Genomic DNA, 15,359 nt, shown 5'->3' with positions numbered 1-15,359 from the left:
AACTGCCGTGTGTTAATTAATAAAACGGACATATGTGTGGGTATTGGCAGGATGATGTGGTCAAAACGTCCCTTTTTTTCTCTTCTATTCCTGGCAGTAAAATTACATTTGACAGTATTTGTATAAAGCTGTACAGCTTGATGAAAATGTGTTTACACATGTTTTGTTAATTTTTAGCTTTGTTTTTCAGTTTATACTACTGAAGCACATTGGCCAATTTTTGCCTAAAATTCTTGTTCTGCCCTCAAATAAGATTAATTTAAGAACATTAGCTGTCTTCTGATTACAAGAGTATACATGCTGCTTTTTGTTATGAAAACTACATGGTGGCATGTAATCTTCATGATGACTACCCGTGCTTAATGTGTTTGCTTGAGTGTGAGTTTTGTGTGTGAACGTGGTCCACCATTTCCTTTCTGTCCTCCTCTAACAGGAACTAGTCAAACACACTCCCGATGCTGCTGACAAGAGCAACTTGAAGATTGCTCTTGATGCCATGAAAGTAAGTGCAGTGCCTATGGTAAATGGACTGTAATCATGACAAAAAAATAAGTCATGAATCCCTCATCTTTGTCTGCTACAAATGGGTGGGAACACATTTACATTAGTGAGTGCTTCACTTTTATATAAATATATAAATAAACTTGAAGGCCTGATTCATACATATAATATTTACATGTGTGCTCAGCTCACAGGAGCTCGGTATACAATTAAAAGAATTGGTCGACATTTTATGAATTGCGCTTATTTGCTACTTTTTTGTTGCCAAGACTTAGATGAGAATCGATAAACACTATCATGTCTGTATGTTAAATGTGAAGCTAGCCAGCAGCCAATTAGCACAGCTTAGCATAAAGAATGGAAACAGAAATGGCTGGGTTGGCTCTACAAAATCCACCTGTTCCAGCACCTCTAAAGCTCACTGATTAACAAGGTAAAGCTTGTTGTTTATATCTGTACCAAAAATTAATGGAGAAACAACAAATTGCGGTTTATAGAGGGGTTGTGTGATCCCTGTAAAAAAACGCAACTTTCCATTTTTTTTTACACTTTGGTTTGAACAGGTCTGCTGTTTCACTGGGTTTCCATTCTTCATGCTAAGCTAGCCTAATTGTCTCCTGGCTCCAGCTTTATATTGAACAGTCAGATACGAGAGTGGGATTGATGCTCTCATCTAACTCTCAGCAGGCAAATGAGTGTGTTTTGAATATTTCCCATAATGTACAAATGTACAACATATTTCACTACCTCCAGACTGAACTAACCCAACAAAATTGTGTGTGTGTGTGTGTGTGTGTGTGTGTGTGTGTGTGTGTGTGTGTGTGTGTGTGTGTGTGTGTGTGTGTGTGTGTGTGTGTGTGTGTGTGTGTGTGTGTGTGTGTGTGTGTGTGTGTGTGTGTGTGTGTGTTGCCCAGGACCTGGCTCAGTTTGTCAACGAGGTGAAGAGAGATAATGAGACAATAAGGGAGATCGACCAGTACCAGAGGTCTATTGAAAACCTGGTAAATCAAAAATATTTACTGTCAACAGCGGTTTGTATAGACTTTATATGAGTGCAAAATATCAGGAAGTCATGTTGTTTACTTTTTGTAGACGGTCAGATTTGCAAGTCAAGTTTCACATAACATGGTCAGTTAAATTTGGCATAGTCTGGGTGAATCAGCTAGTAATACAGGATACAACTTAAACACAGCTCTTACTCTAGACTTAAAGGGTTAATGCAGGTGAAAGCTAAAATACTTTACTGATTTCACCTGGATTAATCTAATCATTGTTAAAGTCGGGTCACTTTGCATTTCTGCAATTTTCTCTGATTTTTATATATAATTTATTAACTTTTTTTTCCTTTTTTAAGAATTTAGTTCTTAAGCAAAATAAAGACAAAATTACACTTAACCCTTAGGTAACACCGCGCGCGGTAAGATGTCCAGACTAGCAACAGTCATTTTTGTTTACGTCCAGCTACGCCCATCGTCAGCCAGGAAATATTTTTTTTTTTACTAAAGCAGTATATGAAATCCGATGAATTACCTACCACCATTTAGTTGTTTTTTGTTATTTAAGATATTTAGAAAATATCTGGTCATGCCAGACGTAATTATTCCACACATTTTTGAAACAATGCAATTATCCGTTTCAGCCACCAGGGTGGCAGCTCCCCCTGCCCCACAGCCAAACTCATGGGTCAGACCCATCTGGTTGCGGGGGCTGAGACTAAGAGCTACATGGAAAAATATGCACCAAACAAGCCACTTTGAAATTTTGCTGTTTCATGAATACAAAAGTTGGGTGAATCCCCCGCCACCTCTGGACTAAAAATGTCTGGATGACCCTCCCCTCAACAAAGAATAAAAAGACATGACTGTCCCCTTTTTTCCTCCGGTGGTCCATTCCATAAATACCAAACGGTCCCTTAGAAAATAATCAACAAATTATTCAATAATGGAAATAATTGCTAAGTTGCAGCCCTAAACCACTTAAAGGAGTTGTTCATAGCAGCTGTATATTACGGTAATAAGTCATTAAAATATCTAATTAAACAGTTTTTATATTTCTGAGAGAGACACTGTAGGTTTCAGCATGGAATACAATACGGTAACCCTGTCCTAGGGTCACACCACAAGCATATCATATGGTGAAATATATGGAATACACCTCATACATAAGGAAAGAGATGCCATTACAAAATGTGGTAATAAGAAAGTGGAACAGGATGAGATGCGGCAGTAAAGGAAGAAATCAGCTGACAGAACCAGTAGCAGGTTGGAACAAAAGTGTAAACAGGCAGCATATATATGTTGTGCTTTTGACTAGAATTTGACATATTAAAGCATTGTTTTTATTTTTTAAGATTATGTTTTGGGCATTTTCAGCCTTTATTTTAGTTTTAGAGTAAACCTCTATATATGGGCACCTGCTCTACCAACTGATCTATCCAGGCACCCAAGCATTTAAAAAAGAAGAAAAAAAAGCATTTATTTAATACATTTCATAATTCATACATATTTCATATTCATGTTAACCCTTTATTATTTTACTTTCAGAATCAGAATCTAATCAGCTATGGTCGACCAAAAGGTGACGGTGAAGTGCGTATGATCTCCAGTGTTGACAAGAGGAAACAGGACAGGTTGTTCTTCTTCAACTTCATTGTCCTGAAAAAAAGATTTAGGATTGCAGACAGGAAAGAACACACATGAAATTCGATTTACTGAAACTTAGCTTTTGAATACATTTACCATAAGCGTTGATAGTGTGCGAGAGCAGATTTTTGTATATATAACATATTGTGTTCTTATTTTACAGACACATCTTTCTATTTGATGTGGCTGTCATTGTTTGTAAGAGAAGAGGAGACAACTATGAGATGAAGGACATACTCGATCTCAACTACTTCAAGATCACAAACAACCCCACCACGGACAGAGAGGGTAAAAAGGTCCGTTAGCTGCGAAAACACAATATACTTCTGCATTCATATAATTACACATATGCTGCACTTGTATATTGGTATTTGTGCACTTTACATTGCATTGAATATTGGCTCTCTATCTGCCTCACATTTTGATTAGTTTTTATGGTTTATATCAGCAAACTACACTACTGTATGTTTGGCTGCAGATTTTATTGCAAAATGAAATGTCGAATGCCTAATAAGAGTAATCTAGAATTATATTATCTCCCTTTCTGGTGTAGGGTCAGTCACCCCACACAGTTTATACAGTATGCTATTTTTCACCTTGTGGGAATGTTCGCAGGCTGTATTGTAGTGAAGGAGGCTTGTTGATGTCTTGTTGATGTATGCCCACAGATGGTGTCTTCTCACTCTGGTGCTGATTGCTAATGTGAAACTGACACTGTGCCAGAATGGGATGGTTCTGTGGTTTCCATTATCATCCTCGTTTAGTCTATTGTACAATCATAATGTGTGTGTGTGTGTGTTTGGGTGTTGTGTGTTTGTGTAGGACATGTGTATGGCGATTTGTATTTAACACGTGGTGATGGTCTTGATGTGTTTTTGGTGTATGCTTGGCATTATTCAGAGCTGTCTCTAGCATTATTTCTAAATTAGCAATCTTGTACCTAACATGTAACGACACAAAATGGTGTAATGTCGGATATGTCATTATTTTTTTTATCCCGTTCACCTTCCAAAATTTTGTTGCACAAAAAGGACACAGACGTGTAAGAATTCATTTGTAGCAAGACACAGGAACACAGAAAAAGACAAATATCCACAGAGATACAGATACTGTGTGTACCTACAAACACACACACACACACACACACACACACACACACACACACACACACACACACACACACACACACACACACACACACACACACACACAGCGCAGGACAGAGATGCTAATATCAGGTGATGAATGTGTGCAGTCCTCCAAGGCTGCTTATAGCTATATATCATTTCTGCTAAATGAAACTTCAGAGTGTGAATGTGGTGCCACTGAGCACCCACATAGTCATCAATGATTTAACACTCAGCAGAGCTCTAAAACACTCAGGACTTTGCAAGGCTGGCCAATCACTGACGGGTAAACCCTACCACTTTTCCTGTTATTAGATATGACACAACAAGCTGGAACAGATTAGGGTGACACAAATGGCGAGGTTTAGGAATTGATTGAAAATCATTACCAAAGATGCCCAAGGCATTTAACGTGTTAAGTGCTGCAGTGGTAGGAGGTACTTGGTGGCCAGTGGTTGAAGAACGTGCCAAGCTGTGAATGTGTTGCTGAAGAAAAAACAAGCAAGCAATAGTTATATTTCACACCCAGAATTTTTGTTGACGTTTTCAACTGTGGCTTAAAAATATTGATGGTGTTTCTAAATTTCTGATGTAATAATAATAATAATAATAATAATAATAATAATAATAAATTTAATTTATATAGTGCTTTTCAAAGTAAAGGGGGTGGGGGGGGGTGGGATTTTGGCAGTGGAGCTGGTCTGTATTTGGAAAAGAAAGATTGAGCGGCGCCTTTGGTTCCTCTGAGGCAGATTAGCAGACTCTTCCTCACTGTCATCCTGTTTTATACAGTCCATGCTGTCATCACAGCTTAAGTCCTCTTTGGGCAGAACTCTGGTTGAACTCCTTTTGCCACTGCTCTCTTGATGTTGATAGAAAAAACAGCACCCAACTCACTGTTGGTTTATCTGTGAGCCTTGTACCAGTTGCGATTGATGACGGCATTTAAGGTTCAGTAGATAACTTTTATAAAAATAACTTTTTGTCATATTTGCTGACACTGACACTCTATTCTCACAGTAGTACATGAGAAAAATCACATTCTTCTGGCTTCCCCTGGAGCTCCTAATGTCATTTGCAACCCGAAGATAAACAACCAGTCAGAGCCGAGGAGTCTCTAATGCAGTGTCAATGACTGCTCGTGAACTGCAATCAAATATCATCCAAGATTCTGTTACTGCATTGTCTATTTCTCACCTCAATTTTTTTCAGAAACATATTTAAGTGTACTGTTTAGCTTTAAAATGAGAACGTTTGTCACCAAGTCAAGCCAAAACCAAGCACTGCCCACTGGCCGGACAAAACTCTCCTTTTACAGCTAAACTGTACGCTAAAGAATGTTTCTGAAAACATTTGAGGTGAGAAATAGGCAATACAGTAACATAATCTTGATTCTTTTTTTGATCAGCGCTGCCTAGTTTGATAGTTTGACGCTATGTTAGAGACTCCTCAGCTCTAAATGGTTGTTATGACCCAGCACCAGTGACCGCTGTGGCCGGAGGCATAATGTTTTCGGGTTGTCCGTCCGTCTGTATGTCCGTGCGTTTGTCCCAATTTCGTGAAAGCGATATCTCAGGACCCCTGGAGAGAATTTCTTCAAATTTGGCACCAACATCCGCTGGGACTCAAGGATGAACAGATTAGATTTTGGAGGTCAAAGGTTAAAGGTGAAGGTCACTGTGACCTCAAGTCTGTCCCATTCTTATTTATGTAATATCTCAGGAACATCTTGAGGGAATCTATCCACATTTGGCACAAATGTCCACTGGGACTCAAGGATGAACTGATTAGATTTTGGTGGTCAAAGGGCAAGGTCACTGTGACCTCACAAAATGCATTTTTGGCCATAACTCAAGAATTCCTACGCTAATTTTGACAAAATGTCACACAAATGTCTAATTTGTGTATCACTGCTGATGCAGTGATGACTTTTATATATCCAAAAGGTCAAGGGTCAACTTTACTGTGACATCACAGTGTTCTGCAAAAACACATTTCTGGTCAATATTCAACACCATAACTCAGAAACAGAAGGGGAGATTGTGACCATATTTTACAGTTGACCAGATACTGAATTGGTGACGCTAATATTGGGTGTCTACCTTCAAACTGTGGTGATTGTATAGATCTTCTGTGCTGCCGGGTTGAATATGTACTGTATGTGAAGCATCTGTGTTTTACCAAAAAATACACTTAATAATACCGTTTCATTAAATTTCTTCAAAGTCTTCACTACATATATTATGAGTATGGACAGACATGGATGTAAACAGCAACTTGACTGGTTGGCAGATACTATAATGTAATTCTAGTTATCCTTATGCCATTAGCAACACAATGAGGAGGCAGAGGAACTGGATTTTTTTTAAACGGATTTTGGATTCATGTTCTACCGTCAGGATATAGTGACAGTTTGAGCAAATATGAAATTAATTAATTTTTCATAAAAGTTACCAACTGTAGCTTTAATGGTGGTGTGTCAAGACCATTGAATCAACCTGCAATTACACGTTATTTTGGGCATATTTTCTTTTCTTTCCAGTTCTTAAATATTAAGCTAGTTTTTTACTGCCACACAACAAATAGCATTTAGATTGGTAGACATCCTCTGGTATTTGAAACAGTGTATGTATTTATGTCACCTGCTTCATGGCAGTCACACGTAGTATGTTAAAAAGATGCATGTCTTCTGAAAGTATAATTTCTTGTAGGTTACCAAGTATTTTCAATTTTCAGAGATCCTTTTTAAATCAAAAATATACTTTAGGGCAGGGGTCTTCAACATTTTTTAGGCCAAGGACCCATTAACTGAAAGAGGGACAGAGCAGGGACCCCCTACTACATATATTGTATAAAATGAAGTTGCATATTAAACTGGGCCTACAATAACGTGTAGGGCAGCCTAAAACCTTTATACATACATGTTTTGCCTAGAATACTAAGCTATTAAAATAGCCTAATAATTGTTGGCATGATTTTATAAATCACGTTTTTATGTTAAAACATAAATGTGGCACAGTGAATCCGTAGGATGAATTGTATCTGGGGATGGATATCTAAGTGACTACCATATCTATAGGCCAGTAAGCCTATCATCAGTGTGGATTTATATTTGCTAATAAAATGTTAGATTCATGTTAAGACTTTTTAATTTTTGAAAAAACTTGTAGGGAGGCCCCCCTACAGTGACTCTGAGGACCCCTTAGGGGTCCTGGACCCCCTGTTGAAGATCCCTGCTTTAGGGCATTCATAATAAAATGCATTTAGTTTGATTGCTGTCTTCTTCCTGACCTCCACAGTGGTGCTATGGATTCTATGTGACTCACCAGCAGGGGCACACAGGCTTTGAATTTTTCTTTAAGACCAGAGAGCTGAAGAAGAAGTGGCTGGATCAGTTTGAAATGGCCATGTAAGTACACAAAGACATGAACACCACAGTGAGGACAGTTTCTAATCAATGCAGAAGGTGTGTGTGTGTGTGTGTGTGTGTGTGTGTGTGTGTGTGTGTGTGTGTGTGTGTGTGTGTGTGTGTCAGGAAAAACTAACTACTTGTATGTGCATTCGTCTGTATGGTATTTATTTGTTTTGCATGCATGTTATTCCAAGGCCGAGAGAGGTGTTGACTCTCATGTGCACTGTTTGATCAGGTCTTTGCTGTAATCAAAGAGCTGCAAATCTACATAGAAGTCACTCTGCTTCAATTGTTCTTCAAATCAGTGTTTTATGGAGGTATATCTTTTGTATTATTTTGTTACAGTGGGTGGTTTTTCTCAAGCAGATATCCTGTCTGCATCCTTTGTTATTTTGATTCAGGAGTATACAGTGTTCTGTTTACACTACAGTCTGATTGACAGAACAAATGCTTTTGTGTTTGGGGTGGATATGTATAAAAACAATATTCCTGATATGCATGCTGACTAACTGCTATGGCCCTCCTGAATACTCCTTAGTGTTCTGGATTATACCTGATATATGCACTGTAACTAAAGCAATACAGTGTATAGGGATGTGCATTATGGTAATCAATGTGTACACAAAACCTACATGTTCACTAGGACCTTGACACCTGCTCAAAACCTTATGTGTAATTTCCAAAATGTAAAGAAATAACCATTTCCCACCCCCTTCTTATGTTTGCTTAGATACAGGATTTGTGTCTGATAACAGCTACAGTATGTGTGCCTCTGTGCATTGGGTAATGAAACCAGAAGGGGTCCATTCAGATAAGTGAAAATTGTACCTGTAAAGAGGATGTGGGCTCCTGATGAAGGACTCACTTATGGGAGCACTCAGTTTAAGTGGTGTTTGGATGGTGTGTTCAACACAAAAAGACATTTTTGTGTCAGTCTTGTTTGTTAATGTTCCAGAAGGCTGCTTATGTCTGCTATGCAGGTTTCCCCTCTCACATTTTAAAATATGCAGCTCAAAATATGATTTGTCGGGGCTGATTCAACGCCTCTTCATTTACACAAACTCATGCACTGGGTTTAAATTTGGATTGACTTTAGTAATACATTGCAGATTGTTTTTACCACAACAAAGTAGTGTTATTTAGTTGATAAAGACATGATTAAGAATGTTTTGTATATTAAGCAAATTGAAAGTCAATTTCTCCCCCTACAGAGACACTGTTATTAGACTACTTTGATAGACTAAAATAGCTCAACAAATATCGATGGGGTTGCCATACAATTTTGTAGACATTCATGATCTCCAGAGTATGCATCTTAATCACTTTTGTGATCTCCTGACTTTTTCTCTAATGTCACCATGAGGTTGACATTTGTGGTTTTGATCCCTGACCTTTCATCTAGCGATTTCTTTTTGTTTAATATTTTACCTAATTACTTTGTACATTCCCATAAGCCTCAGCTGTACTTTGTGTTAAGTGCTAATGAGCAAATGTCAGCATGCTAACACATGCTAAGATTGTTAACATGGTATACATTTTAGTATGGTCATTGTGAGCATGTCAGCATATTGATGTTATCATTTAGCTCAAAGCACAGCTGTGCCAACATACAGCATCGCAGAGCCGCTAGCATGGCTGCAGATTTCCATTTAACCTATTTTTGTTTTTTTATTTCCTGTCTCAGATCAAATATTCGACCAGAGAAAGCCAACCACAACAGCCACCAGTTCAAGCTGCACACATTTGAAAGGATCACTTCCTGTGCTTTCTGTCACCTCTTGCTCAGGTAATATTCAGGCATATGAACAGGCTCTTCTATTTTTGATGATGTCCCTGTAGACCAAGGCTGAGACAGGGTGAACATGAACTGTAACTACACACATTGTTCTAGGATGTTAAAGCTCATGTGTTATTGTACTGTTCCTAGGAAAATATACTTTTTTTTCATATTGAAGCTATGAAAGGAACACAATGACATTTTACATTTCAGTCTTCAGTCAGTTTTCCTGAGGCACTCTTTTGAATTTAGCCTCTCATTTAACTGGAAATGGCTGATTAGCACTGGGTTTAATTAAAATAACAAGGGACTGTAACAGACTGTTAGCATGTCTCAGTTTACAGCAGACAGTATCAGTTTTATGGTTTTGGAATGCTGAAGGACATTTCATTTTTCTTATCTTGAGACTGTGACAGAAACCTGAATAATTCAAAATGCCAAGGTATTTCTCTTAAGGACGCGGTTATACATGAAATATATGCTGTGGTTTATTGTGTCCAGGGGCATCTTTAACCAGGGTTATCTCTGTCTTAAATGTGGGCTGGGGGCTCATAAGGAGTGTCTTGGTCGACTGGGAATCTGTGGGAGAACAGGTGAGATAGATGCCTCCAAAACTGATTGTGTATTACACTTTGGTCTGTACTGTAACAACTTATTGTGACAATTAATGGCAACATTTCAATATTTGCTTTGTATATTTATGTCCCTCAGAGAACATACTCTAATGCGCCTCTGTATGTTAATTGTGTGTTCTTTATACTATTAAATAAGCCAACTGGGTTTTCTGCATCTCCCTGCACAGTACATTATGTTAGTTTAATTTGTCATTTTAATTTGTGTAAAAGAGCATCAGGCCACAGATTTCACGTATTCACACAAAATATCAAAATCTAAAAGGCAGATTGTCATGAAATTTACTGAGCACATTTGTGTATTAACATTTTATCTAACAGCTATGGAATTTGTTGTAAATATTTATAGTCCACATAAAATGTATGTCTCTGGATGATGTAACCCCCTTACATTGCCATCCTCAGGCTCAAATTTCCACTTGAACATACCTTTATTTCCCCCTCAAAAAAATCTAAATTCTGTTATTCGAAAAACTGCAAATTACACATGATGTTCAGATGTTAAAGCTAAATTATGTTAATTTAGCAGATCTTACTCCTATGTCAAGCTTTATCTCTTTGTCACCAGTCTGGGGCTGTAGTCCAAAATACATCACCCTACCTGAATACACAGACGGCTAAAGGCAGCTCAGGCCTTTGACAGGCCTTCTCAGCAGAAGCGCTGTGGTCTTTATGCATTCTGAGGCGTGATGAGGGCCAGCAGAGGTTGACAGTTGAGGTTGTATGTCAGGAAGCCACCACACACTCATATTGTATTCTTCTCTCTGTGTTTCTCACCTGACTGCAGATTCTGCCAAGCCGAAGCCTAAGGTAAGACCTGGACTGTTTCTCTTCTTTGATTTGTACACCAAAGCGAACATACTGTGAAGCATAGCATAGCAGATCAGATAATATGCACCCACACATGAGGAGTTCTGATTGGCCAAACCCCTGTCAACACTTAACAGCTGACCAATCAGAACTCCTGCAGCTGCTCTGTGGGTTGGTTATCATTTAATTTTTTAAATGAGCTAGCAGATATTGGGGACATAAATCATAATAAAACTATAAACAATAATTAAACACTTTAAAAGTATATATTCTTTTTTAATAATTTATTTTCAGATTTTTTTTAAAAAATTAGCAAATTACAGAACTCAAAACAAAGAAAGAAACCCTGATTCCTTATCCTTCCAATATAAACCTGCGGTCATGGAAGGCTTGTATCATGTGGACGCGCCGACAGTTTTGTCGTCATTACTTAGAATTCCTCATGGGGGCAGCAGAAACTACTCACTATAGCTTTAAGGGGCCGACTGCCTGATTTTTTATGTCTTCCAGGGTCTTGCCTTACAGAGGGGTAAATTGGTAAAAGAGGTAATTGTAAAATAATAAATGTACATGTTTTTGTCAAAACAGCATCATTAAGAAACATTTAAAAGAAATGGTTGATGAATAGATAAGTTGCGTAATATTGTCTATGCTTTCTTTCCTCTGATTTAATGTATTTTAATGTACCATCTTAAATCCTTGTTAATGCAGTTTATCTGCGTAAATTTAGTAAAGCGCACCCAATATGCCAGACTGAACACCCTTTTCTATGCTTCCAGGCTTCTACTGGTAACCTGTGTTTTAATGTCACAGTTTAATTGTGGGTTGTTCCCCCAGGAAAAGTCTGCAGAAATGCGGACTTACGGAAAGTGTGCATAAGGGGCTTAAAATGTCTGCAAGAAAGCCCTCATGCAATTGACTACTTGACAGTGGGACAGCTCTATCCCCTCATAGACTTACCTGGAACGCGCCTTAAAGTCTGTCAGTGTGGACGTTGGGATTGGGCCAAAGAGAGACTGCACTAACACAGTGTTCTATTCTTTAAAGAGGCCTTCTGGCTAAATAATCACATCCCTATGGTGGTGTCAGTGATGTACCTACAGTATATATTTAGATGAGACGGCCAGATTTTCAGAAAGGTCTATTTTCTATGGTTATATATAATATTTCTCTCAAGAGAAATACAACTGTTCATTTTTATACCATTTATCAATGAGGAGAGGGGAATGAGATTTCCATGTCACCACTATGCATTTCCTGAACACACACAGTGATTTCAGTACATTTAATTTTGGAATTAGTTATAGATTTGCTGACACTTGAAATTCCCCAGTAAAGCAAAGCTCATGAGCTAAAGGGAAGGAAACTCCTCTGATCTTGGTAAAGGTGTCACAGAAGTCATACCCAAAAATGCCCAACCTTTGTACAAAGCCAAACATAAACACTCTACCGAAGTGGGTTGTGGACAAAATCAGGATACAAATATTGAGTATTTATGTATTTTTTTATTACACTTTTTTCCAAAAAGACAAAATGATCAGAAACAGAACTTCTAAATGTTACTCTTGATGTCTGTCTTTCACTTTTAAAATGGTTAGACCATACATATAAAACAGGGGTCAGCAAACTTGTTTATTAGTGTGCCATGTCAACATTAAGTTTAATTATGACATCACATCAAAATGTAATATCCAGGGAATCTGTAATTTTATTCCATAGCAACATTTGATAACATTTATTTCTCATAATCAGGACCATGTAATTATTATTGTATATTATTATTATTATTATGATTATGGAAACATGGTTTTAGTATGCAGCGTCCTGATTGGTGAAAAATGGGCTGACAAAAATATCACTGTCAAAGAGCCTGAAGCGAAAAGTTGAGCCCAGCTTTAATGATGAATGGACTGATAAGCAGGTCCTGAATGCCTCATTTTCAATGAAACGATGCTGTGGCAAAATAATAACACAACCAGCATCATTATCAAGAATGAAGAACACGAACATAAGGATTGCGTCATTCACATGCATATTAATTAGCCACATGTATTTGTTTTGGTCCATATTTACCGCTCCAGCGGAGAGGATGGTTTCTTCAGCCAGCTTAAGTTTATAAGAATTTGTCAAAATTTCAAGATTCCCGGCAAACTGAGATAAACAGACTACAAACCGACAGCTTTTGCTTTAGCTTGTTTTGTAAAAATTTGCTATTTGCAGAGTAGAGCTGTGTTTGCGTAAAACAGCGCAGTGGACAATCTAAATCTGATCTAAAGAGTGTAACACTCACAGATGATTGTATTAAGAGTATGACTCATTCTTCAGGTCAGGATGATCCTGCACAAGGACTAAGAATGGCCTCTCAATATTTTCTTTCTCTCTCTTAATTCTTCCTTCCTTCCTTGTTTTCTTTCTTTTTCTCCGTCTTGCTTACTTTCTCTCTCCATCCACAGGAAAGCACAACACCACCAGACCCAGGTCAGTATGGCTTGACCTCTTCACCACTTCTGTGAACCTGCTAATGGCTTTACGTGGTACCTCTTATTAAGCTGCTCTCATCTTAGTTCTGTCACAAAACAGAAATAGACAGGATGAAAAGGAGATGGTTAGTTAGAGGCCAGACTGAGACCTAGAAGAGATAGACCCATAGTTATTATAACCTCCCGCCCCCTTACATTTTTGATCAAATATTACTCAAAAAGATGTTTTCTTAGAATTCCATTGACACATATCTCTCCTGCTCACAGACAGGGTTCAAAGGAGAAAATGAGCAGTTCCTTTTAACACATACATTTAAGTAAGAATAATCAATGAACAATAGGATCCTGAAGCAATCCTTAACCAATGCATAAAAATACCGTGATGCTTAAACCCAAGATGGCATTGAGATGAACTGGAGTGGGTGGAATCATTATGAGGACTATGGCGGGAGAAATACTGGCAGAAAAGCACTTCCAGCAGTCTATATGCCTCTGCCTCAACCGCTGAGCTTGGCCTTTGTGATAAATCAATTTCCATAAGGGGCTTTATGAGAAAGACAGCCATGCTTATTGTTCTTATTAAAAACATGAATGTGAGATATTCCATTCATCTGAGGTCACCATCAGCTAATAGTTTCCTCAGGCTGGTCATTAGGGAGCCATGGTTGGAAGGGAGAGGTGTCTGAGGGGGCTAGATGTGTGAGGCTGTGGAGAGTAAGTGGCTGTGTCTTTTAAGTTGGCAGGGGTGTTTAGTCTTTGCCTTAGCCGGATGCTTGTGGGTGTGTTTGTCTGCCATGCTGATGAAAGATTGGAGCTGCACCGTACAGGAATCAAAGAGATTAATTTCCTGCAAGAATAAATAGCTGCTTTTTAGGATGGTGCAATTCTGTTTGTTTATAGCTCAATCAAATTGACTGTCAGGACGTCCACATTTATGTACATGTTAGAGATAATTGTACTAAAACCTTTAGGACAATGACCGTAACATAATTCGCTTTGTACTCATGATTAGTGCAAGAAATGAAAATAATTATGGAAACAAACTCCCACCCACCTCTATTGATATTTAGTCATGCAGATAGTTTGGATCTCTGAGATTTCTGCTGTCAACCCAAAACAATGCAGTTGTGATGGATCATTTTGTTTCTCTCTGTTTAAAAAGAGCAATGAAAAAATAAATGTAAACCGCAACTTAAAATCTTGGTTTTGCTGACCTCACCTTGCTGCAGTGATATAGAAGTGTAATCCACGGTGTGTCAGTACACTGTGACATTGCTTTTGTCAGTGAGAAGAAGGTCCAACATAAAAGAAGGTCAAACATATTGTTGTGCATGTAGCCTAGGTTACGGTTGGCTCTAATGAGAACAAGAGGCCCTAGATCTCATCAGTAGTGACTCTGTTTCTTATGTCCTTTTCAAAAAATACATGATTACAGTATTTTTTTTTAATCTATTATTATTAAGAGTAATGATAAATCAAGCTACATGTGGTATTACTGCTCTCACACCCGCTGTATGTTCCTCTGTATAAGACTCTGATAAATGTTTAAAAAGTTGAGTATAAATATGTTTGTTTTCCCTGTCTGCTAGGTTTACCCAGGATGGTTGTGATCAGAGACTACAGTGGCATCCCCTGTCCCCAGTGTGGCCCCCCCCTAAGCATTCATGCGGGTGATGTCATTGAACTGATGTTTGCCGATCTGCACAGCTCTTGGTGGCAGGTGCGTGTTATTCATCTCATCCTCGTTTTATCTCAACATCTGTGACTCTATGAAAAAATAACATATTCCGACTCACCAGGTTGGCTCGGTGCATGCGATGTTTTCGCAGTGTCATGAGTTTGAATCGGTGCTGCATGTCATCTCTTCTCTCTTTCTTGCTGGATGTCACTGAAAAAGCTTTCAAAATATATTAATGGGGTGACATTAACAATTTATCTCCCTTTGGCCATTATTGTTTATAAATCACAAATTATATTG

General features: G+C 38.2%; 1 protein-coding gene across 4 annotated transcripts in view; it reads left to right on the top strand.

Annotated features, from left to right (window-relative positions):
* LOC120569062 (guanine nucleotide exchange factor VAV3-like) overlaps positions 1 to 15,359 on the top strand; it is a 49,804-nt gene that overhangs the window by 15,944 nt on the left and 18,501 nt on the right. For all 4 annotated transcript variants that reach the window (XM_039816885.1, XM_039816886.1, XM_039816888.1 and 1 more), the window contains exons 11-20: positions 434 to 502; positions 1,416 to 1,502; positions 3,045 to 3,130; positions 3,307 to 3,439; positions 7,570 to 7,679; positions 9,367 to 9,468; positions 9,961 to 10,052; positions 10,879 to 10,901; positions 13,355 to 13,379; positions 14,971 to 15,101. In XM_039816885.1, coding sequence (XP_039672819.1) covers positions 434 to 502; positions 1,416 to 1,502; positions 3,045 to 3,130; positions 3,307 to 3,439; positions 7,570 to 7,679; positions 9,367 to 9,468; positions 9,961 to 10,052; positions 10,879 to 10,901; positions 13,355 to 13,379; positions 14,971 to 15,101 — 858 coding nt within the window. The remainder of the gene's footprint in view (positions 1 to 433; positions 503 to 1,415; positions 1,503 to 3,044; positions 3,131 to 3,306; positions 3,440 to 7,569; positions 7,680 to 9,366; positions 9,469 to 9,960; positions 10,053 to 10,878; positions 10,902 to 13,354; positions 13,380 to 14,970; positions 15,102 to 15,359) is intronic.

The sequence above is a fragment of the Perca fluviatilis genome, chromosome 11, assembly GCF_010015445.1.
Source record: "Perca fluviatilis chromosome 11, GENO_Pfluv_1.0, whole genome shotgun sequence".
Lineage (NCBI taxonomy): Eukaryota > Metazoa > Chordata > Actinopteri > Perciformes > Percidae > Perca > Perca fluviatilis.
The sequence above is the reverse complement of the archived record's forward strand: the minus strand, read 5'-3'. Positions and strand labels throughout refer to the sequence as shown.